The 22,207-nt window shown below is 39.2% G+C and overlaps 7 protein-coding genes across 10 annotated transcripts; 3 read left to right on the top strand and 4 right to left on the bottom strand.

Moving 5' to 3' along the window:
• Nucleotides 1-69: 69 nt before the first annotated feature.
• On the bottom strand, nt 70-1,304 carry LOC18015589 (NADH dehydrogenase [ubiquinone] iron-sulfur protein 5-B). Its single transcript, XM_006397904.2, has 2 exons — nt 1,078-1,304; nt 70-412 (listed from the first exon to the last, which is right to left on the bottom strand). The coding sequence occupies exons 1-2, from the start codon at nt 1,225-1,227 to the stop codon at nt 311-313; spliced, it is 252 nt and encodes an 83-aa protein (XP_006397967.1). The 5' UTR covers nt 1,228-1,304; the 3' UTR covers nt 70-310.
• Nucleotides 1,305-1,674: 370 nt separating this feature from the next.
• Nucleotides 1,675-7,151, top strand: LOC18015588 (DExH-box ATP-dependent RNA helicase DExH8). The gene is made up of 14 exons (XM_006397902.2): nt 1,675-1,941; nt 2,245-2,422; nt 2,509-2,682; nt 2,854-3,001; nt 3,380-3,688; nt 3,941-4,087; nt 4,169-4,349; nt 4,665-4,942; nt 5,030-5,152; nt 5,228-5,372; nt 5,484-5,752; nt 5,922-6,110; nt 6,176-6,712; nt 6,796-7,151. Exons 1-14 carry the CDS (start codon nt 1,779-1,781, stop codon nt 6,982-6,984), a joined length of 3,030 nt encoding a protein of 1,009 aa, XP_006397965.1. The 5' UTR covers nt 1,675-1,778; the 3' UTR covers nt 6,985-7,151.
• A 1,276-nt stretch (nt 7,152-8,427) lies between these two features.
• Nucleotides 8,428-9,304, top strand: LOC18015587 (pectinesterase inhibitor 6). The gene has a single exon (XM_006397901.2). It carries the CDS (start codon nt 8,492-8,494, stop codon nt 9,104-9,106), a length of 615 nt encoding a protein of 204 aa, XP_006397964.1. The 5' UTR covers nt 8,428-8,491; the 3' UTR covers nt 9,107-9,304.
• Nucleotides 9,305-12,231: 2,927 nt separating this feature from the next.
• Nucleotides 12,232-14,886, top strand: LOC18015678 (UDP-glucuronic acid decarboxylase 4). Its single transcript, XM_006397900.2, has 6 exons — nt 12,232-13,164; nt 13,639-13,718; nt 13,836-13,919; nt 14,039-14,113; nt 14,238-14,330; nt 14,433-14,886. The coding sequence occupies exons 1-6, from the start codon at nt 12,399-12,401 to the stop codon at nt 14,655-14,657; spliced, it is 1,323 nt and encodes a 440-aa protein (XP_006397963.1). The 5' UTR covers nt 12,232-12,398; the 3' UTR covers nt 14,658-14,886.
• Nucleotides 14,887-14,930: 44 nt separating this feature from the next.
• LOC18015677 (small nuclear ribonucleoprotein Sm D2) lies at nt 14,931-16,257 on the bottom strand. 4 transcript variants are annotated; one of them, XM_006397899.2, is made up of 6 exons: nt 16,168-16,257; nt 16,033-16,076; nt 15,923-15,947; nt 15,499-15,576; nt 15,316-15,420; nt 14,931-15,220 (listed from the first exon to the last, which is right to left on the bottom strand). In XM_006397899.2, exons 2-6 carry the CDS (start codon nt 16,035-16,037, stop codon nt 15,104-15,106), a joined length of 330 nt encoding a protein of 109 aa, XP_006397962.1. In that variant the 5' UTR covers nt 16,038-16,076; nt 16,168-16,257; the 3' UTR covers nt 14,931-15,103. The 4 variants fall into 4 exon arrangements, with proteins under 4 accessions (XP_006397962.1, XP_006397961.1, XP_024010712.1 ...); XM_006397898.2 differs by having other exon boundaries at nt 15,499-15,573; nt 16,168-16,245; XM_024154944.1 differs by having other exon boundaries at nt 15,923-15,944; nt 16,168-16,234.
• Nucleotides 16,258-16,622: 365 nt separating this feature from the next.
• LOC18015676 (caffeoylshikimate esterase) lies at nt 16,623-19,584 on the bottom strand. The gene is made up of 8 exons (XM_006397896.2): nt 19,405-19,584; nt 19,191-19,284; nt 19,053-19,085; nt 17,997-18,143; nt 17,745-17,875; nt 17,524-17,661; nt 17,325-17,423; nt 16,623-17,162 (listed from the first exon to the last, which is right to left on the bottom strand). Exons 1-8 carry the CDS (start codon nt 19,438-19,440, stop codon nt 16,779-16,781), a joined length of 1,062 nt encoding a protein of 353 aa, XP_006397959.1. The 5' UTR covers nt 19,441-19,584; the 3' UTR covers nt 16,623-16,778.
• Nucleotides 19,585-19,806: 222 nt separating this feature from the next.
• Nucleotides 19,807-22,151, bottom strand: LOC18015675 (SWI/SNF complex subunit SWI3A). The gene is made up of 7 exons (XM_006397895.2): nt 22,025-22,151; nt 21,309-21,835; nt 20,805-21,230; nt 20,582-20,721; nt 20,454-20,503; nt 20,240-20,376; nt 19,807-20,151 (listed from the first exon to the last, which is right to left on the bottom strand). The coding sequence occupies exons 1-7, from the start codon at nt 22,089-22,091 to the stop codon at nt 19,975-19,977; spliced, it is 1,524 nt and encodes a 507-aa protein (XP_006397958.1). The 5' UTR covers nt 22,092-22,151; the 3' UTR covers nt 19,807-19,974.
• Between the last annotated feature and the right edge of the window lie 56 nt (nt 22,152-22,207).

Below are 22,207 nucleotides of genomic sequence, written 5' to 3'. Positions count from 1 at the left end.
GGGACCGGATCTTGCCAAAATTCGAGCACTTACGCTTCCTGATTGGGTGGTGTAAAAACTCAACAAATGTTGTTGCAGGTATCCGTAATTCAGGTGAAAAGAGTATATGCCTCAAGGTATGTAGCATCTAAAAGTCGAGTCAATGAACATGAAAAGAAAGCAGAACATCATTCGATAAATTGCAAACTGAGAAAAACAATAAAAGGGTTTTTTGGGATTCTGTGTTGAAACACATACAAAATCTTCCATGAACCATATTTATTCTTGTCTGGAATGGGATGAAGATGCAAATCTGGAGGGGTATTGTTGACTAGTGATGGGTATGAGTCCCATCCCCGCCTTCTTCACCTTTCTTCGAGGCTGCTCTTAGTTTACGCTGCTCCTCCTTGTATATCCTGTTTCTTCTTTGAAACTGAAACAAGGTACACAAACAAATGTCTCATATCAGTCCAATAATGAATCATTGGCTACTTAAACTATGGTCACTGCATGTTCATATCATGTAAAGGAACCAAACTGCTTCCAGGGAAAAGATGCACAGACATTCAGTAGTATTCCAAGAGAGCCACGTTAACATATTGCATTGGTTATAAAACAGTAGCATCGATATTGCTCTCTTCGTTCCAGAAAATGATCGATCTATGCATGCTACTTTTGTAGAGAAACAAGCAAAGAGACCAAGTGTAAGGCATTATCTTCCAATGTCTCAGCGAAAAGAGTTGATTCCACCGTATTCGTAAATCAAAGAAGTTGTGGAGCTGATTCTGAGCTCAGTGATCCAGTGAAACCTCTTTACGAATTCGTTAATTTGATTAAAAAAGAGGAACCAGTAAACAATCTAGCATTGAACCATGGCGATTTTGCAGGCAGATGCAGCTAATTAGGTACAATTCAAACAATTTTAATTTTAGTCCAACTGATTAGAGATTTCGGAATGACTCCAACCCCGTGATCTAGAGACTGATCTAGGCCTGGCTAGCCATCAAATCAATGAAAAAAATCTTGGAGAAATATGAAGGCATCTCCAATTAAAGAAAAGCAGCAGCAAAGGAGGAAGGAATCAAAAGAAGTCGTAACCTCTTTGGAATGGTGGAGACACTCGAGATAATCTTCACGAAGAAGCGAGCAATCCTTGGGCTCTCTGCAGTGAGACATACATTCGCTGAAATCCATCCAGAAATCGTAGCATCTCCCTTTGTTTCCCGTTATTCCCCATCCCGACGCCATTTCTCTCCAACGCAACTAAACCAGGAGGAGGAGGAAGGAGGAGGAGATGTTCATCCGTCAACACGACTCTGATTGTTACTTTTCGGGTCGAAATTAGTTAATGGACTTTAACAAATGGGCCATAAGTGGACTGATTCAGTTTGAAACATGGTTTTTTTAATTTTTCATTCGCGGCACTTGTTGCCCCTCGAGTAGTATATAGTATTCCTATTTTTTACCCTAAACGTGGGACCCATATTTCCCAAGCTCTCAGGTGTGCGTGGAGTAGCATACACCCGCACCACAACGGATATTTCATTGGACATGTCAGACTAAAGTCAACAAATCAGCCTAGAGATCAAAGCTTTTTCGAGAAAGCTAGAGTGTATACTCGTCGCACCAGATCAACGCTCGCTCCATGAGGGCTCTAAAAGCGTCCTAAAGAAGGAGGAGGTGACTGGCGTGAATACTAGACTGGCGTTTGAGAGAAAGGAGAAAGAGAGAGAGAGAGAGAGCAGTGGAGTCTGTGGAAGAGGAAGAAGGAGACTCTCGAGTTTTTATTCTATACGACAATGGTGGTTTCTTCACCGACTTCGTCTTGCAACTCCTCGGAATCTTTTCCGTCACCTCCCTCGTCGAACTTCGCTTCGCTTCCGGTTGTGGCGATGAAGAGTAGAATCATCGAGAAAATCCTCGAGAATCGCGTCACCCTCATCGTCGGCGAGCCGGGCTGCGGTACATACGTTCGCTTGCTTTAGTCTCTGTTTTGTTGTTGTCTCTGCTATTCTCTCTTCACTAAAATATGCGTTGCCGTTTGTTTGTTTGTTTTTTCCCTTCCCCTTGTTGTTCATTTTGTTTATAGAAATGCTCCTTCGATTCTGGTTTTGTTGATCACTCTTTTTTTGTTTCCTTTTTTATTTTTTGCTCGTAGGGTTTTTCTATAAAGTCATATTACACCGGATTTTGAACATTTGATTCATTGATTTCGACTTATCTCATCCGTGCTCTGGTTGATTTTCCCACATTTTGTTTCTTCAGGGAAGAGTTCGCAAGTTCCACAGTTCCTTCTGGAAGCAAACATGGCTCCCATTTTGTGTACACAGCCGAGGAGATTTGCGGTTGTAGCTGTTGCTAAGATGGTTGCAAAATCTCGCAACTCTGAATTAGGAGGAGAAATTGGTTACCACATTGGCCATTCAAAGATATTGACTCAAGGGTTTAGTACCTTCATCTTCGTGACTTCGTTCGAATCTTTTTTCGTACCTTTATGCTAATATTCTTCTTTTGATTAAAACAAAACAGCTCGAAAATTCTGTTCAAAACTGCTGGAGTTCTGTTGGATGAAATGCTAGACAAAGGGTTAAATGCACTTAACTACAAGGTTATCATTCTTGATGAAGTTCATGAGAGATCTGTGGAGTCCGACCTTGTTCTTGTCTGTGTTAAGCAGTTTCTCATGAAGAATAATGACCTCAGGTTACAGCCATTTCTACTACTATTATTATGATGTTTCTCTTTCTAAGCTTCTTAAACTGATCCACTCGGTTGTATTTGCTGATCAAAGAGAAACCACTTCAGTTAATACTATTCCAATTCATTCGAACTGAGATCACGGTCTTTAAAGAGTTGATGTGATTTTTTCCACAGGGTGGTCTTAATGTCTGCAACTGCTGATATTACACGTTACAGAGACTACTTTAAAGAACTCGGCAGGGGTGAACGGGTAGAAGTGGTTGCTATTCCTAGCCCTGACCAGAGAACGATTTTCCAGAGAAGAGTGCTATATCTTGAGCAGGTTAAACCTATTTCAGATTATGTTTGATATCTGTTGCTCGTTAGGAAACTATTTAATTTCCCAACTGATTTTCTTCCACTTATAGCTACTTTAAATGGCTACTTTTGGTTATCTATTTTTCCTTTGGTGGAAGAATTTAGAATATTTTTAATAGTTGTGGTACCATGCCTAGAACAATGATTTTACTTATTGTGAAAATGAAACAATGAAAAATGTTTTCCGGTGTGTGACCATCACTTTTACCGTGATGAAAATAACAAAATTTCTGCGTCCATCAGAGTATATGTGGAAGGATTTGTATGACTTTTTTTCCTGGTTTTCTTACTTGACGGCGAGCCTCTCCATGCTAATTGAACGTAACACTGTTTCATGAAGCAGGTTACAGGGTTGCTTGGTTTGAGTTCTGATTTGTCTGCTTACTGTCCTGGTCCAAGTCCTTCGTCAGCTGATACTGAGATCAAACCTCAACTGCAGACTCTTATTCATGATCTCATCTTATATATTCATGGAAAGGAACCAGACATTGAGAAGAGTATATTGGTTTTCCTTCCAACATACTACTCACTTGAGCAGCAGTGGCACCAATTGGTACCATTTCAGACATCTTTCGAGGTTCACATATTACACCGAAGCATTGATACCGAACAAGCCCTGGCAGCTATGAAGATATGCAGATCCCGTCGCAAGGTTTCCCTCTTAACTTGTTTCTTCTTCTGTGCAATATCTTTGTGACCTGCAGGTGAGAGGACTCAACTGAAATTTAAATAACTAGAGAAGATCTTAAGTTTTGGAGAGACATTAAATTATTGGACTTATCATATTATTTGAGAGACATTAAACTCGTATTGATGCAAGTTCAGATTCCATCAGTTGCAACTACCATTTTGTGGCTTCAGTGATTTAGTAGTTAATATAACTTTCACAAACTATTATTCTCAGGTAATATTGGCGACAAATATTGCGGAATCTTCAGTGACAATACCAAAAGTAGCTTATGTCATTGACTCGTGCCGGTCTCTGCAAGTGTTCTGGGATGCATCCAGGAAAAGAGATGCAGTTCAGCTTGTTTGGGTCTCTAGATCTCAGGTATTGCTTAAATTTACCATTTATGGAACAAAAGTGGATGTCCTAACTCCTAACATTTACTTTTGTTATGTGGAGTTATAGGCTGAGCAACGTAGAGGGAGGACAGGTCGAACATGTGATGGTGAGGTGTATCGCCTGGTGCCGAGTGCATTCTTTAACAAGCTTGAAGAGCATGAGCCCCCAGCTATACTTAAGCTGTCGTTGAGACAACAAGTTCTCCATATTTGCTGCACTGAAACCAGAGCTATTAATGACGCGAACGGTAATAGTGATACAATTGTAAAGAGAATGCTTCACTTCTTAATTAAGAGACGAGGTCAAACTTGGGTTGCCTGAGAACTAGTAAGGATAATCAGATTTGCTAAGTCATCTGATACTGCATAAATACACGTTCCTATTGACAATAAGGTACCTTAAATGAAGTTAACTGCTAATGGTGGAAATATTCTTTCATTAAAAAAAAAAAAACTGCTGCCTCTATGATTTAGGAGTAGAATAGATTGAAAGTACGGTATCTTTAATGTTTTTGCGTCTTTCTAATCACTCTCCGTTGGTGTAATTGTTTTCTATTACTTAGCGTTGCTGGCAAAAGTTATGGATCCACCAAACCCAGACGTCATTGATGATGCTTTGAGTATGCTACTAAGCATACAAGCATTGCGGAAATCGCCTAGGGGACGCTACGAACCCACATTTTATGGGCGATTGCTTGCTAGCCTTCCATTGTCCTTTGATGCATCCATTCTCGTTGTCAAGTTTGGCGAAATGGGAATGCTAAGAGAAGGGATTCTATTAGGTGTCATGATGGATACCCAACCGCTTCCTATCAATCATCCTTTTGGAGATGATTCAATGGTATTTTCTATTGGTAAATATATCTGCAATTCTGCATGCCAGTTTGATCGTGATGTTAAACAACTACACCAATGTCTTCTTTTACAGTTTCTGGAGTATGTTGACCACTTTTTTGGTGGAGACAGCAGTAAGACCATTTCTGGTAGTCGAAGAGAGGTGGTACTCATGGCAAACCTATGTGCTTTTCAGTTTTGGCAGCGTGTCTTTAAGGTAATAAGATAGTTTATTCCGAAGGAGAACAAACTTTTATTCTTGTTGGTCTTACCAATGTTTCTCTCCCTGAAGGATAAGCGTCGTCTTGAAAACTTGAAACAACTTTTGTCGAAGTTGGAAGACAAAGATCTCAAGTTGATGTCTCCTGAGATTGAAAAAGAGTGGTGTGATTCTCACAATATTTCCCGGTCATCGTTTTATCATGTGTCTGAGATGTGTAAGTTGATGGTGCATCATCTACTATTTTTCCGATAAAACAATTTAGTTATATAACCACGCTAATAGCCCTTTTTTGTTTTCTCTGCCCCTTGTTTTTCCTGTCTTACAGATGAAGGTATACTTAGCTCATTTCATCGTTTCAGACCTCAGTTCATCAGTTTTTCTGATTCTCTACCAACCTGTTACAATCCATATGAATTTGATCACACATGCTATGTTGAGTGCCAAGCCTCTGAAGATATATACCCACACTCTGAAGCTGAAGATAACAATCAATCACCCCCTGAAGTAAGAAAATGTGTATCGGTTCCGTTTGTTCCTCCTAACGCATTCCAAGCTAGTGTTATCGCAAAAAACATGGCCAATGTTATCAAAGAGGTATTCATTTCCCGACTTTGTTTCTTGTATTTGGCATTGGCTTTTACAGGCTTATTGATCTTTCCATTGTGCCAAGTTTGTCTATGATAAGAGTGCGATGGATGCTAGATCTGAAAACAGCGTTGCTGCTTCCATGGTATTGATTTTTGACTGCTTCCATTTGCCACAGATGAGAACTCAGTGCACAGCATCTGACAATGGCCATGGAATAATCGAACCTGAGGATTACAGTGATGATCGAGGCGTCCCAGTCTGTGTATACTTTCTTAATGGCTTTTGCAACCGAGGTGACCAGTGCACGTTCTCTCATACTCTTCAGTCAACAAGACCAGCCTGCAAATTTTTCGCGTCATTCCAGGTTCTTTTTGTTACCATCCTAATTGGGCTGTCTTCAGTTTCTCTGCTAATGAGTCGGTTTTGCAGGGATGTCGAAATGGAGAATCATGTTTGTTTTCCCATGTCATGCGAAGACAGACAACATCATACTATTCTCCTCCCCCATGCCTCCCAGAAGAAGATGACTCTTCCACATCGCCTCTTCTGGATTTATTTCCAATTTCTTCTGAGGGATGTATACTTGTGTTCGATGACTCTGACATGCATTTCACTTCAAGAATAGCTAATCGTTATCCGCCATGGAAAATACTCTCCACGTCATCTTCTTCAGAGACGCTTTTCTGTGAATCATCACTTGCGGTGGAGACAAGAATCTTCTGGGGTCTCAAACATCCCTACGAAACCATCATCTCAAAACTAGGAGTTGAGAACCCAATCCCATGGAATGAAGTGAAGTGCGTGCTGTGGTTCCTTAACCCAGACAAATACGCCGAAACTCCTGAGAAACAAAAAACAGTTCTGCAGAATTTCTTCGAGTACATGGCAATCAGAATCCTCGGCGATGCTCTTTACGAAATCCGAGTAGTTCTCACTATGAACAACATCAGTTTCTCACACTTGCAGGTAAAAATAGTCTTGTTGCTTTTTCAGTTTCTCCATTGTTTTGACTACTACATTATTATTTTCTTTTTTCCTTTTTTCTTAAGGTTGAGAGGCTAGCCAGAGACAGCTTCTTCTTCCTTGGAGAGTCTTTCCCGCACAATTCAATGAGCTTCGGAGAATTCTCAGACACAGTCACCAACCAGAAGCCTATGCAAGTCTCCAGACCGGTCTCCTATGTCTTTGTTCTCCATCCGCCTACTGACATCCTTCACAAATCTCTTCACTACCAATGATGATCTCACGGTGTAAAAAAAAAGTTAACTACTGATACTTTTGTCTCTGTCTAGAACCCCAATTAGCTAGCTATACTTTTGTGAAACGAAAATAGATTGTCTGAAACTTATTCAGGCTCTCAACTCCGCTGGAGTAGATATATATCTTTTGATGAATGAACAATTGTAATTTGTTTCGCATTTACGGGGTCACCCAATGTTTTAAGTACACTCATGCTATGACCTTTTGTCAAATTTGTAGATTCATGTGTTTCTTCAAGGTTTTATCTCCCCTTTTTCTCCTTAATCTCCTCTTGTTTCTTCCCGATCATGTGAATTGTCATAACCATATTTCGACCTTCTAGTTCTTGTGAGTTCAATCTTTACACAACATTTATGTTTCTCACGATCTCTTTTCTATTCTACCTGATATTTATGTTTTGTCGTTTATCCAAACCAACCCTGATGATATTATTTATATACCAGAACCAACCCTGATGATATTATACCAGAAGTGACGCACGTCAAAAAAAAAGAGAAAAAAAAATGTGGTTAGGTCGTGAGTGTGGGCTATAACTCAGTGGGCTCGATCATTTTCATTGCGAACACACATCAAATTAAATGTGAATCAACCGGTTTAGATAACGATATTGTAACCGGTCCTTTTTTTTGAATTGAATGAAATGATTCAGACCCCGAGTATATAACTATAATTGTGAAACGAACCCCACGTTCCAAAATGTTCTAAAAAAACTAAAACTTCCCTCTTGCTTCAAGAAAAACAATACTAAATTCAATAATCCACATCATTAAATGATTAGGGTTCAAAAATTAAGCTTAAAGAATTACCAATCCGTCGAATCTAAGTGACTTTTCATAGTCTTTTAAACTTTCATTATTGCTTCTCACCTTTCTCTTGCTTCCTCTGCAACCCTCTTTTGATTATCTTCTCTTCTCTACTGTTTTTATTGGTAAGCCGTTGATTCTACATTATTTTTTAAAAAATATCACACTTTAAATTATGACGATTTGATTGTTTACTATAACAAGAAAAACTAACTGTTCTACTGTATTTCAGAATTGTGTCAACCTTGTTTCGCCTAATAATTTTGCCATTCAACTCTGTACGATTCTGCAATGTATTTTTTTGTTATAGAAAATGGGGAAAAAGCCAAAACCAGTAATCAATTTATCGTTTTTTTTTTAATTCAGAAAAGGAGAGAGCATACATAGTCCTAAACCCAAAAATGGTTAATAGACTTCAGTTTGTAATGAATCCTACAATACTACATTCAAATGGACCGCCCCACACTCTAGACTTCAGTTTCACGTCCTAGTATCTTAATTAAAAGGTTAAAAGTTACTCCTTAATTACAAATTTAAAAAGTTAATCCAGTGGGGCTCGTCCTTCGTGTTTATATAAGATATAGTCCCTCTATCTCTCTTTCAATCTAAAATATCGTCCACTTTGTTAAAAGTTTGGATCTTTCTTCTAAATTAACCCACAGTGAAAGAAAAAGAAGAAGATATGAATTCTTCTACCACGTTTACTCTTCTCTCCCTTCTTCTTGTGGCAATACTAAACCCAAATCCGTCGTTAGCCGCCTCCAGACGCAACCACACAGACGAGTGTAGCGTAACGCGGCACAGCAGATACGTGAAAAACGCGTGCAGCGTAACGCGGTACAAAAACCTCTGCGTGAGAACGCTATGGCCGTTTGCAGTCGTGGCAAAAAACAACTCGAGCAAGTGGGCCCGAGCCGGCGTCGCGGTGACCATAACGGACACAAAACAGATGCTAAGACTGTTGGGGAAAACGCGGCGTTCAGAGGTTGGGAAACGCGAGAGAATCGCGTTATCGGATTGCCGAGAGCTGTTCGTGGACTCCCTCGACAATCTGTACAAGTCACTCGCCGTTCTCCGGAAACTGGACGCCGATGAGTTCCAGCGGCAAATGAGCGATCTCGCCACGTGGCTAAGCGCTGCACTCACGGATGAGGACACGTGTCTCGATGGATTTGAGTATCAGGAGGAGGAGGAGTCATCGACGGTCAGGATGATTCGGAGGAGGGCTACCAAGTGTATGCAATTATGCAGCAATGCTCTCGCTCTCCTTAACAAGCTTGCTTATGATGGCTTGTGATCTACGCTTTCACCTGCTCTAATTATTACACCATATATGATGATTTTTATACATTTTTACTTATATAGATCCCAATAATATAATTGTGGCCGGTCCGCTTTTAATAACTCATCCCGATCGGGGATTATCACGAATTTATAATAATGATTGTATAATAGTTATACAGTTTTTAAACAGTCAGGTCGAAATCGTGATTAACATATATCCAAGTATCTTGCCATCCCGCAAGTTCTATGACAATTGACAAACTATAAAAATATGGTGTTTTCAACTCCATTCCAGAAAATTCATTTCATGATTTTATTGTTTGTTTTATTTCTAATCGAATCATTTGTTCCACATAAGTATAGATGGTGACATAACATAGCAGTATTACAAAACTCTCTTAAGCTACATGTTGTAGTCATATGTATAATGCATTACTTTCCGATTATTTAAATCTTGGAGACCTGTTAATTAAAAGAAAAAATAGTGTCCATTTATTCTTATTTTTGTTTTGTGGGAAAGAATATGTTATATGGATTCCGGAATGTGATGATTTGAAAATTTAAATTATTGAGGCGGATATATCAAATTGGGTAATTGTTAGCTGAGCCCAAATTCAAAATTGACGGGCTTGTAATGTTTCAGATATGTAAGCCTGGATTCAGCCCGAAAATACACAGCCACCACCAGGTGCAGAAATTAATGTTTTCTTTTTTGCTCATCACAAAAACGTTACAGCTTATAATTACTTAACTCGTGTAGTTCGTTCAACAGCCATTGAGGATTGAGCCATTTATTTACTTAACTTAGCTTGCGTTATTAATTCGACTCCTTACTACTACTACTTTATTTATCTCATTTTGGTGCATCAAAATTGTGATATTACCTACTATAATGGTCCAATCATCCAATGTTGATCCCAACTAACGTATTTGACGTCCATTTCCATATACAAAAAAGTAACATCAAAATTCATCCGTTTTTTTTTTGTCTAAAAATCCATCCGTTTTATTTAGAAAACGAGTAAGAACAAACATGATTATTGAACAGCTTCCGATAATCATCATCAATCCAATACGCAGGGGCCGGATCTGAGATTTTGGGGGTTTGAAACAAAAACAAAAATAAAGACTTAATTGATTTTATATATAAAAAAAAATTTATAAAAAATTTATAAGCTAAATTAGACAAAAAAAAAATTTTTGAATTTGAAACAAATGTTTCAATGGGTTTGACCCAGATCCGGCCCTGCTGCCAAGTCACTGTCAGCATCCACATCATTTGTTTTTAGACTGTGCTATATATTTTATTTGAATCGATGAAATTGTTAAATACTATATCCATTTCATAAAATACTACAGTATGTATGTTGTGTTTTAGTAGTGATTAACTTAAATGCAGTGATTTAGAGAGCTGTTAGGACGTACATAAATAGTTGTTGTTTTGTTTTTTTTTTGTAGACATAAAAGTTTGGTGTACCATTCTAAATTTCTAATAATTGAAAAATTCATAAGATAGTGGGTTTCACTAATGGTACCATTGTTGTTGTTGTTGTTGTTGTTGTGTTGCACTGTTGCTATCAAATCTATATAATTTGAATTAGTGTTTTGTTTTTAGGGAAAAAGGGGAAAAAGTGGGGTGGGGAAAAGGAGAGTGCAGAAAACGTGGGAGATAATAGCAGAGCTCCACGTGGCATTATACGGAGTCAACGTCCAATCCGCGGTCTCTCTTTCTCTGTCTTCCCCGACGTGCGTGCGACCCTCCTCCGACTCTCTCTCTCTCTCTCTCTCTCTCTCTCTCTCTCTCGTGACCATTCTCGTCATTTCCTCCTATTGTTCGTGCCCTCTTTTCAAATCAACTATAAAACAATGGGACTAAATTAAATAGAAAAGTAAAAATATTACTCCATAAATAAACTAAATGTCTACCCCAATATGATTCGACGCATTTACATAAAACGAAACATTATAGAAAATTACTATAGTATTACTATATATATTGCACATATATTAGAAGCAAGCACATTTTGTGCTGAGATCTATTGACACATTTTTGGTATGATATTAAAAAGTATATCTTTTATTATTATTTAAGCAATAGTGGCCTTTATTGACTAGTTTGATTAAAAAATGAACTTTAATAATTATCGAATTTGACTTCATAATCAAATTGTGCCAGTCCGGTTTATGTGATATTGCTTTATTTTGGTTATATTTCTTTCCATACCGAAAAAATAATCAGAATTAGGATTCATAAGCATTCTTATGTTTTCTCCCCCCCATGTATATGAGTTGGATTGTCACTATTTGGCCAAACTGCGTTAGCTTTTTAAGAATATATAAATTTCGCCTCTTTTTAAGAACACATCTTTTGAAACTCCAATTTTCCATTGTTAGATCATTAGATCATTTTTAAAAATGTGTAATTGTAATTCAGAAAACGATGGCTAATAAATCGTTCGAGAAGGCTAAATTAGCTGTTCGTGATGAATCTAGTTTCCATGTTCAAAGCTAGTTATTGGTAATTACAGTATGTTGAAAGTTTACATATTAAGCTAGCAGTTTCATGGTCAACAACAAAAACGATGCTGTAAATTTGATGGGCAGGTTTGTTAATGTTTTGTCGACGGTTTCCAGTTCATATTTTAAGACAAGCTTTAAAAATAAAAAAACTTAATTTTAGTTTCTCTTAATGACAATGAATACAAAAAGGAAAGGAAAAAAAATAAATACAAAAGTTACAATGTATGCAAAAATCTAAAAACTACCAAGAAACTATCAGTCAGTAGTTGCCAATTTTTTTTTAGTAATTAATTAATTTTATGATAAAGATAATACACTGATTCAAAATAAAGTAATAGATACATAACCGAAAAGTAATTATTTAGTTGAATTTCTAAAGACATTGACAACAAAACAAAAAAAAAAAACTGTAATTGGTCAAAGAACATCAATGTCCGAATTTGAAGAAACGTTTACTTTTCAGATCTAAAAAAACGCCAAAAGGAGGAAAAAAAAAGAATAGGTAAAAAGGGAAAAGACCTTGGTAATTGCAGGGGCATGGTCGTAATAAAAGAGGAGAACGAGGCTAAAAATGTAAGGCCAGTTCTACTTAAATACAGAAAACCCCCCCCCCCCCAATATAATCGCATTTCACTCCCGTCCTAAGGTCTGACTCAGTCTCCGGCGAGTTCGACTCGGAAATCAAAGACACTCCGAGAAAGTCGAATTATTTCCCTCTCTCTCTATCTCTTTATCTCGATCGTGGATCCAAAAAAAAAAACCCAGGAGGAGACAACGAGAAGAAGATGATGACATACCGAGGACACGAGATGGAGCAACGAGAAGAAGCGCAAGCTTACCATCGGAAGCCAACGAGGCCGTGGTTCGTAGCGGCCCGTCCGATCCGATACATGCTCCGGGAACAGAGACTGGTGTTCGTTCTCGTCGGCATTGCAATCGCCACATTAGGATTCGCAGTCTTCTCTCGATCCCCAAGCCGACCGATTGATCATCTTTCCGGATACGGCATGAGATCGTCGGAATCATCATCGTCGTATATGCCGGCGGCGGAGACGAGAAAACGAGGAAGCATCGAGTACTACAGGAGCGGGATCGGATCGGCGGGAGGGAAAATCCCACTGGGGCTGAAGCGGAAAGGGCTAAGGGTGGTGGTGACCGGTGGGGCCGGTTTCGTGGGGTCACACCTGGTGGACCGGTTGATGGCTCGAGGGGACAGCGTGATCGTCGTCGATAACTTCTTCACGGGGCGTAAGGAGAACGTGATGCACCATTTCGGGAACCCCAATTTCGAGCTCATCAGGCACGACGTGGTGGAGCCTCTCCTTCTGGAGGTTGACCAGATCTACCATCTCGCATGCCCTGCTTCTCCTGTTCACTACAAATTCAACCCCGTCAAGACCATCAAGACCAACGTCGTTGGAACGTTGAACATGTTGGGTCTGGCCAAGCGAGTCGGCGCCAGATTCCTCCTCACCAGCACCAGCGAGGTCTACGGAGATCCTCTGCAACACCCTCAGGTCGAGACTTACTGGGGCAACGTTAATCCCATCGGTAATAAACCTTCTTCTTCTTCTTATTTAATTGTTGGCCCTGCTGTTCTGCTTTTTTTCGTCGGAATCTAAAAAACGCGCGTTAACTTTTGACACGACGACACTGAGAGAGAGTGAGAGGCGCACGTTAGCAGAGTATCGTGTAGAAGAAACATACGCTTTGTGGCTCATGTGCTTCTCCCTTTCTCGCTCAGATCTGGTCAAACCCGTAAAATAGTCTGTGGTCCTTTAATCGTACGGCTCTGGGACGTGTCCCTTTTTTAGATCCCCCCCCCCCCCCCGCAGAGGATACTTCCCTCTCCTTCATTTTTGATCTTATTACTTTTTACCCCTCGCGCGCATCGCATTAACTAATTGATTGATGCTCGTCTTTTTTTTTTTTTTTTTTGCGCTTGTGCCATCCTTTGTTTATCTGATGAATACTACTAATAAGAACTGTGTTGTTTTGAAACTTTTGTTGAATATGGCACAAAAGGTGTTCGGAGTTGTTACGACGAAGGGAAACGTACGGCAGAGACTTTGACCATGGACTACCACAGAGGCGCTAATGTTGAGGTCTTTGATTTGTTTTTTTCATCTTCTTTTTCTTTTGGTTTCTCGTTTTTCATAGTCGTTGATATATAGGAAATTAGATTTATAACAAAAAGAAAAACTGACTGATCACACAAACAGGTTAGGATTGCTCGGATCTTCAATACCTATGGCCCAAGGATGTGTATTGATGACGGTCGAGTGGTTAGCAACTTCGTTGCGCAGGTGGGCTAGAGAGATTTTTTTTGATTTAATCAGCTTGCCATAAATGAATGAATAGATCAAATGATTTAAGTGTTGACTACTACTTTGTTAAACAACGAATAATGGTAATGGTTGTGCAGGCATTGAGAAAAGAGCCATTGACTGTTTATGGTGATGGTAAGCAGACAAGGAGTTTCCAGTTTGTCTCTGATCTCGTAAGCCTTTCCACTTTTTCCATATACTAAATAAATAATCAAAATACTTTTCAATCATCATCTTTTATTTGTTGTCTCTCCACTACCTTTTACATTGTTGTTTTATTGTGGTTGTGTCTGATAGGTGGAGGGTCTGATGAGGTTGATGGAAGGAGAACATGTCGGGCCTTTTAACCTCGGTAACCCTGGTGAATTCACCATGCTCGAGCTCGCTAAGGTCTCTCTTTCTCTCTCTACTCTTGTCTCTTGTTACGGGTCTTTTTGTATCTGACCCAAACAAAACAATATGACTGAATATATGGTGTTTGTGGGTGCGCAGGTGGTTCAAGAGACGATTGACCCGAACGCAAAGATAGAGTTTAGACCAAATACAGAGGACGACCCACACAAGAGGAAACCAGACATCACAAAGGCCAAAGAGCTTCTTGGTTGGGAACCAAAGGTTGCTCTACGCCAAGGTCTCCCACTTATGGTCAAAGATTTCCGTCAACGTGTCTTTGGCGACCAAAAGCAGCTTTCCACTTCTTCGTCGTCGACAGAATAAAACCAACAAAAAAAAACCAACTACTACTAGTTTTTACTTACCGCTTTAAGCTCTCTTTATATAAACCAACAGGAATCGATCATAGAGAGAGGACAGCCTCTGTTTCTTTTCATTTATTTTCCCCCTTTCCTTTCTTTGTTATTTTTTGATATCCATTTTGCTACTCAGTGTCAATGTAGTGGAGATCGGACCTCACACCCGATTTTTAATTAATCTTCTTTATGTTTTACTCTTAATGCTATTTACCGTAGTTTGGTGCACTGGAAAATGAGATTACCGGAAAGAGATCTTGTAGACTTCGGTCATTTTCATCAATATACTAAAGAAAACGAGACACATAGTAGTCAAACTTAGAAGATACCTACAACAAGAATATTATTAATTTCAGCACAAACAAGGAACATGATGCCTCTTTCAAGTCTCTCCTCTCTATCTCTCTCCCTCCCTCACTTTGGATTCCTGAGGACGATGATCACTGAGTCCCCTCGGAGAAACATCTTGCTTATGAACCGGTCTCTGTTCACCGGAAGTGCCTTCTTCTTGCCTTTTCCAGTTTTCGGAACCTACACCCAAAAAAAAATAAAAAATGGTCAGTTAGCTTGTAGAAATGAAGAGACACACGAGTAACAAGTAGATACACAAACTGGCTTCTGTTAACCTCAGTCCACATCTCTCTAACGTTTTCAAGAACCATGTTGCAGTGTCTGTCAAAGGCCCTCACTCGCCCAAGAAGTTTCCTGTTGTTCCGGCAATTGATTAACACCTGAATACAAACCTGAGCTCGTTAACAAGTTCTCGTTTAAAACCAGATAAACACTCTTCATATACACTTATCCTATACCTGAGTGTTATTCTTGACGCTCATCATCAGAACAGAGAGAGGCCCGGTGTTGAATTCCTCCTCCTCAGTCTTTCCCTGCTAAGAACAGTATCAAGCATGATGACTAGGAATTACAGTTGAGGAAGAGAATACACACGGAACCACCAAAAAAACCAAGGAAAGCAGTGCAAAACCGAGTTATACAAAGAACACCATCAACATTCAAATATGAGTTACTTGGCAACAAAAGGCCCATCTCTAAGACATCAATTCAAATGAGAGATGAAAACAAACACTTGTCTAGACGTGTAGAGGAGAGGAGAGCTTGCTACAACAAAATTTCTATAGCGTTTCATTCCTAGTCTAGCCCTAATGAGCTAAAAGATTGCCTAAATGTTTGTCTACGACAGAGACGAATCAAATCGAGAAAGATAGATGTACTTACGTTGGTGTCTTCTTCCATTGGCCTACTGCGAGATAAAATAGAAAATCAAGAGTGAGAGATGTATCCAATTAATCACGTCGACAAAACGGAGAGAAACTATCGAGAGGTACCTCATGTTTGCTTGACAAGACAAAGTTCACGGGATTCGTTGAGCCTATCAAAGTTAAAGAATACGAAAGAGATTCAGGACCAGCACAATCTCAGATTCCCTCGGATGGCAGATCTGAAAAAATTAGGGTTTTTACCTGATAAATCTCGCTTTCGTTTTCCTGAGATCTCCTCACTCACAGCAAGAACAACGACGACTCCAAACTACCATTGGCGGTTCACAATAGAATTAATTAAATTAGGCCTATCAATCTATTGGGCCTTCTAACTTTTTATGGCCCTATACCCCTTGCCTTTTTTTGGAATATATGGCTCATTTAAATCCGTATGAAATATCTGGAGAGAGTAGCCACATGTGTATTTGTTTGTCTCACCGTCCCTAGTTTCTTTTTGTTTTCATCTTTTACTAACTTTTGTTTATACTCTCGTGAAATTCACTTTTCATCAGTAGTTTTGTTTTTTTCGGGTGTCAATAATAGCAGCTTTAATATATTTTTCTTGTAAGATAATTAGATAAAGTATTTGAAGTGAAACATACATTTTAAGAGAAAAACTAAAATAAAACAAACTAACTTTTTTTCTTATTGCAACCAACATATGTTACCAGGAATATAGTAGTTTCATACCTACACTTGGGCCATAAAGTTTTCTAACCATGAAATCGAACTTTAATACCAGATAATCATAACTCACTCTTTTCCAGATAAATTGACTGAGAAACAAATTCGCTCAACTACTGTATTTACGTTTACATAGCAGTAGCAGATCGAGGAACCAAACGGCCACCGTTCAAACCACAAAGTAGGTTGAAGTAGGAACGTTTAGGTCTCATTTGACCGTTACTAACGCCGTTAGCAATTACACTCCCGACAGTAGGAGTGGTAGTAGCTCGTATAGGAGTGACAGTGAGAGATGCTGAGTCGGCGGTTCGAAGGTCAAGCCAAGTGATGATGTCAGCAAAAACAAGATCGACGTTATAGTCAGGCTCACCTGACGTCAGTGCATGCCACATCCCAGGGTACAACTTGAGAGTCTTGTCCCTTGAGCTAGCTTTCTCGTACAAAGCTTTGCTTATCTCTGGATCCGTCACTATATCTGCTTCTCCGTGTAATACAAAGAACGGCATTGTTATCTGCAAAATAACCAAAAATCAGATGATCAAAGAAGACTCTGCATTGACGTGTCCTCGTCATGTAATTTTGTTAGAATGAGACGAGACCTAAAGTATTACGAATACAGAGCCAGCTGGTTTTGCAATTGAAAGCTTTACCAAAATTTTAAGTAAAAAGTCAACCTCGTGGAGACTGTGTTCGAGGTTCATGCTTGTCCTAAGCATTTCAAGTGCGGTTTTGAGCCTAGGTTTGTCTTGATATATCAGCTTGTTGTTCCTTACCTGCATTTACCAATCAACAACCCATTTCAATTAGTACTTGATAAACCAGAATATATATATATATATGTTACCTAAGAAGACTTGGATATATATAGAAGACCTCCTCTCGCTTGACAAGGTCCTTGAAAGCAGCGTCGATCACGTCCTTTGTTGGAACTATTTTCCATTTCGGTATGATCTCTTCGACTCTAGTTAACAGATTAATGACCACCGGATGTGGCTTCACCTTTTCAGATATCTGCATTCATAAGAGTAACATATCTGCATTAATTGCTTTAGCTCACAATTGACTCTTGTAATCTAAATTGAGGTGCTAATTACTTTACACATTGGAGCTACAAGAATGGCGCCGTTCCAGAAAGAAGGATCTTTTTTGTGAAGCAATAAAGTGACTGCTCCTCCCATGGATTCTCCATACAGGAATCTGCCTTTCTCCGTGTACTCCTCTTGAGCTAGCCTCGCATAAACAAAATTTTAACAATTTCCGCGGTTGAGAAAATCTCTGTTCACATTGATGATACTGTATATGGTGGAGAACAAGCTAGAGACTATTCCCAAATGTAAATGGCATACCACAAATAGAGGTGTAATAGTCGTAGCAATCATTTACAATGTTTCCAAACTTCTTGATGTAGCAACGAGATCCCATGGACCGACCATGACCTTCATAGTCCATACCAAAAACTGCGTATCCGGCTGATGCCAGTCTGATTCCGCATTCTAGAACCAAACCAAAAAATGTATTGGATCAATATCGGTTTATTTTCATTTTAAAACACCTAATAAAATCAACGTAAAACCAAGCCACCAAGCCCATAGCCATAGATCGAAGGTGTCTGGTTATATGTAACATGTACGAAAAGAATGCTAAAAAAAGAAAGCTAACTAATTTTTAAAAATAAAATGGGGGTAATTAATTTGATAGAGATCGTTGGTTACTCTCTCTCTGACCAAAAAATTAAATGCAATTAAATAACCTAAAATTGTCTACGGTCGTTCTCCAACCAAAACCAACCACATAAGGATTGTTGACCTACCGGTCCTCCTAACACAACCCTCCCCTCCATGACTTGGCTGCTTTTCAGAGGCATTTAAGTAGTCTTATTATCATTACTATTACACATAACCTTTAAATGATTCTAAGGCCCACCGCAGTTAAAACCTAAACAAATACTAGTACGTATGTCCTGACAATGATAAGCTTAGCTAAAATTATCTCAAATTTAACTAAGCAAAATCTACCTCAAATGATATGTACAGGTAAGAAAATTCAAAAAAAAAATTATTAACATGATGCATGTGGATGAAGATCATCAAACATATATACTTGAATAGTCAGTGATCCGAAACATAGATGAAAGATTTGCAAAACATTTTTACGTGTTTTCTACAAATAATTTAAAATGCTTATTGCTTAAGTTAACAACACAGAGCACCCAAAAAAGGAAACATAGAATGCTATGTGTGGGGCAAAAATCTCTAGTTACTTTTGCTAATTAACTGTAAAATCGCAGCGCCAAGTCGTCGGTGATGTGGGAACATTTAATATTTGTTGGGAGCTACTTTTGCTTTGATGTAAACTGTAATGCATGTCTATCGTCATAAATTGGAGGGAAGAAAATAAATTACCTCTCATGGAGTCGCTACACTCCATTCCGTAACCTGCACAAATATATCATCAAAATCAATTTTTCATCATCGGTTATTTTCCTGGTTTTGTAAATTATTCGAACTCACAAGAGAAAAATATCTTAAAAAAAAAATTACCATGGCAGAGGAAAACCAGAGCTTTGGGAGAGGACGATGAGGGAATCCATCTGCAAGCGAACAATTCAACACCTCTCGAGTTTCGTATGTAATCCTGTTTCAATAAAAAACATGACCGAGACTCATCTCAAGAACGCTTTCACTCTCAGTTTCAAATACTTAATTATCACTTCTCCCTCTGGATCTGAGGACTTGAGAGCGAGAGAGAGAGAACCTCGTGGTATTGGACTTCCGACTTCATGTGTATCATCGGAGTTGATTAATGTTTCTTCGATAGATGGCGACCGGAGCGAGATCTCCAGTTTCTTTTGCTTCTCTCACTCACAGAGTTCAGGGAGAGACAAGGACGCTCAAGGTTTCTTTGATTTTGATTTTGATTTTTGAGGGCGGTGTAACCAATTTTATAGAGACTCACACTATTTCTTTTACTCTAGCGTTATTTTTTGAGTGAATTTAATGAATTCTTTCTTTCTTTCTTTTTTAATTTTTTTCTTTCTTTTATCCAGCTAATGTCTATAGGAAACAAATTAGAAAATGCTTTTGAAAACCATTTTATTGACGTCACACTGAGCGTATGAAATTTGTAGAGACCCATCCATAGACAAAATCGACAAAGCTGTATGTAAACACTAAACAACCTACTGATTAGATTATAAAGTCATAATAACAAGGAAAAAACAGGACAAAAACAAGGGATTATCGACAAAACAAATTCTGATTCTTTAATCTGAAGCATCATATCATTCTACGGAGAAACAACCAAAAAAAAAAAAAAAAAAAAGGATTATTTCACGTACGTATGATCCCAACGTTTGGTAATACCGCCACCAAACGCGCATTGCAAGACGCTAATCCTCTCTTGGAGAATTGTTTCCTTTACACCTTCCATCACTTTCTCTTCCGCATCCATTATCAATTCCAAGTGGTCCAGAAACTTCAACTTGCTCTCCAGTTTCTTCAGCTTTATATCATAATATATAAGCTAAGTCAAGAAACACAAAACAGACTGGGAGGTGACATATATGTTCCATTTCTTAATGTTATCTAACCTGTTGGTCTATTATTCTCGCGGCTACATGTTCCATCTCCCTTTCTTCTTGATCCGCCAGTATTTTCGCGTTAGCAGCCGCAGCTCCTAGAGCTGTTGCCACAGACGCTCTTATCCTTAACGCTACAGGTAGATCCTCTGCAATATTACAAGGATTATAAATCTCTCAAGTCTTGAGCTATCTTTCTCAAACAGGGTTTGCGAATTAAACTTACCTTTGTCTGCATGCTCTTCCTCCATATCTGTATCTTTGTCTCCATCAGCTCTGAGAAACGTCGGTACAGCCAAAGTTTTAGATTAGACTTGACAGCGACAAAGAGATTGAGTGGTTGTCGAATCTAACCTGTCAACTGCTAAATTAGTGTAGCCACCGGTTTCGAGAATCTCTTTTGGACATGAGGCTTCATCACAAAGTGCTGCAATTGCAGCTTTTGCAGCGGCGGTTGTCACAGAGGGACCAGCTTTGCATGCCATTGCTGCAACCTGTATCGCAACATGTAAAGATGTTATCCCTTGTATATCCGAATTACGGAAGATGATGATGAACACGAGGCACATTCTTTAACCTGTTTCATAAGTGAAGTATCACCGTCTGATATTAGTGCAACGCGTTTCCTTTTTGCTAGAGGCTCATCTTCATCCACGTGATGTTCTTTTTCTTCCCTAGTTTCTTGACCGTCAGTTTTCATCTGTTCCACAGGATGGGATGGAGAGGAATCGAGTCTTCCAGAGGCAGAGCCCATCAGAAACTCTCCAAATGGGAGCTCAATGAGCTTCGAAATGCAATCTAGTCTACTCTTTGAAGAAACACTTTGTGCAATGAGTTCCCAATCATCTCCATGTTTCAGCACAGATTCTAGCAAGAGGAGGATCTCTTCCTCGGTCCACACAGCTGCAGCAGAATTCCCAGAATTCAACCTGAAATCATCTGCGGAATTGTTCTCCCCGTAGTCTCCATTCTTGAAACACTTTTCGCACAAGTTGACAATACTCTGCCAACATCATATGTTAGGAAAAAAGACAAGAGAAGATGAAACATGTTAAAGAAAAAGATAAAGAACAGAACTGACCTTGTTATGTTGGTAGAAAGCAGAATCACAGCGTTCTCCACAATGCCCACAAATCAATCCATCACTAGGCTTCTTCAAATCACTGAAAACGTCAGAATAAGAGGTCAGAGGTGGTAATTTGACACCAGGCTCAGCTCGTTCCTCAACAGGGGGCGGTGCGGTAATAGGCCTCATCGAATTTGGAGTTGCAGTAACTCTAATCCCAGGGGGGCTCCCTTGCTCGATCTTAGCTTTATGCTTCCCTTGATTCTCCACCAACAACACATGATCACTTTTCGAGCCGAAATTGATCAATCCCCAATTTTCGAGGAAGAGAAACACTTTCTGAAGCAAGTTGACATCGCCCACGAGATACTTGCGGATACTGGTGAAGGTTAGCCTCCTAGAAGTGTCCTCTCTGTACTTATTGATGATGAAATCTCTATATTCTTTATACACTTTGGGGGTTCTAGTGATTGAGCTCTCACTGAAGAACTCCTCAAACTCGCGTCTTTCAATTTCGTGTATATCATGCCATAAGAACCAACCTAGAATAAACAACAACCCCAAATCAATTCTACAGAAAAAAAACCCTAGAAGAACGCTAATTCCTATTACGGAAACAGTCAGTATAAACCCTAGAATAGCAAAAGATCTAAATCATCGATTCCGCGCAATGAAAGCTCGCCAAGGCAATGATAAAACCCTAGAGTTGGAGAGAAAGAAAGAAGACGTACTGGACTGGGCAGGGATGGTATAGAGCTCAACTTCTGCTTCTTTCCAGCTTGGATCAGTGACTTCCATGTCCCTCCTTACTTCTAATGAATTATCTCTCTATCTATCTATTGCAAATCGCAGGACGATAAAATAAACTAATGGTCAAATTCCGAAATAACTCGAAACTTGCAGAAACCCCGGTA

The sequence above is a fragment of the Eutrema salsugineum genome, unplaced genomic scaffold (assembly GCF_000478725.1).
Source record: "Eutrema salsugineum unplaced genomic scaffold, Eutsalg1_0 scaffold_22, whole genome shotgun sequence".
Classification (NCBI taxonomy): domain Eukaryota; kingdom Viridiplantae; phylum Streptophyta; class Magnoliopsida; order Brassicales; family Brassicaceae; genus Eutrema; species Eutrema salsugineum.
This window is presented reverse-complemented; position numbering and strand designations above follow the sequence as displayed.

Bases quoted from the DNA above. Each gene is read 5' to 3' on its own strand.
- LOC18015587 (XM_006397901.2), top strand. From the start codon at position 8,492: ATGAATTCTTCTACCACGTTTACTCTTCTCTCCCTTCTTCTTGTGGCA.
- LOC18015589 (XM_006397904.2), bottom strand. From the start codon at position 1,227: ATGGCGTCGGGATGGGGAATAACGGGAAACAAAGGGAGATGCTACGAT. The intron at 413-1,077 runs GTTACGACTTCT...ACCTTGTTTCAG, and splicing joins GTCTCCACCATTCCAAAGAG to TTTCAAAGAAGAAACAGGAT.
- LOC18015588 (XM_006397902.2), top strand. From the start codon at position 1,779: ATGGTGGTTTCTTCACCGACTTCGTCTTGCAACTCCTCGGAATCTTTT. The intron at 4,088-4,168 runs GTATTGCTTAAA...GTGGAGTTATAG, and splicing joins TTTGGGTCTCTAGATCTCAG to GCTGAGCAACGTAGAGGGAG. The intron at 5,373-5,483 runs GTAAGTTGATGG...CCTGTCTTACAG, and splicing joins TTATCATGTGTCTGAGATGT to ATGAAGGTATACTTAGCTCA.
- LOC18015675 (XM_006397895.2), bottom strand. From the start codon at position 22,091: ATGGAAGTCACTGATCCAAGCTGGAAAGAAGCAGAAGTTGAGCTCTAT. The intron at 21,231-21,308 runs GTCAGTTCTGTT...TGATGTTGGCAG, and splicing joins CTTTCTACCAACATAACAAG to AGTATTGTCAACTTGTGCGA. The intron at 20,722-20,804 runs GTTAAAGAATGT...GTTGCGATACAG, and splicing joins ATACTTCACTTATGAAACAG to GTTGCAGCAATGGCATGCAA.
- LOC18015676 (XM_006397896.2), bottom strand. From the start codon at position 19,440: ATGATACACATGAAGTCGGAAGTCCAATACCACGAG. The intron at 19,086-19,190 runs GTAATTTTTTTT...ATATTTGTGCAG, and splicing joins TCTGGTTTTCCTCTGCCATG to GTTACGGAATGGAGTGTAGC. The intron at 17,876-17,996 runs GTATGCCATTTA...ATGCGAGGCTAG, and splicing joins CTATTACACCTCTATTTGTG to CTCAAGAGGAGTACACGGAG.
- LOC18015677 (XM_006397899.2), bottom strand. The intron at 15,577-15,922 runs GTAAGTACATCT...TACTGTTCTTAG, and splicing joins CAATGGAAGAAGACACCAAC to CAGGGAAAGACTGAGGAGGA. The intron at 15,221-15,315 runs GTTAACAGAAGC...TTTTGGGTGTAG, and splicing joins TTAGAGAGATGTGGACTGAG to GTTCCGAAAACTGGAAAAGG.
- LOC18015678 (XM_006397900.2), top strand. From the start codon at position 12,399: ATGATGACATACCGAGGACACGAGATGGAGCAACGAGAAGAAGCGCAA. The intron at 13,719-13,835 runs GTCTTTGATTTG...TCACACAAACAG, and splicing joins ACAGAGGCGCTAATGTTGAG to GTTAGGATTGCTCGGATCTT. The intron at 14,114-14,237 runs GTAAGCCTTTCC...TGTGTCTGATAG, and splicing joins TCCAGTTTGTCTCTGATCTC to GTGGAGGGTCTGATGAGGTT.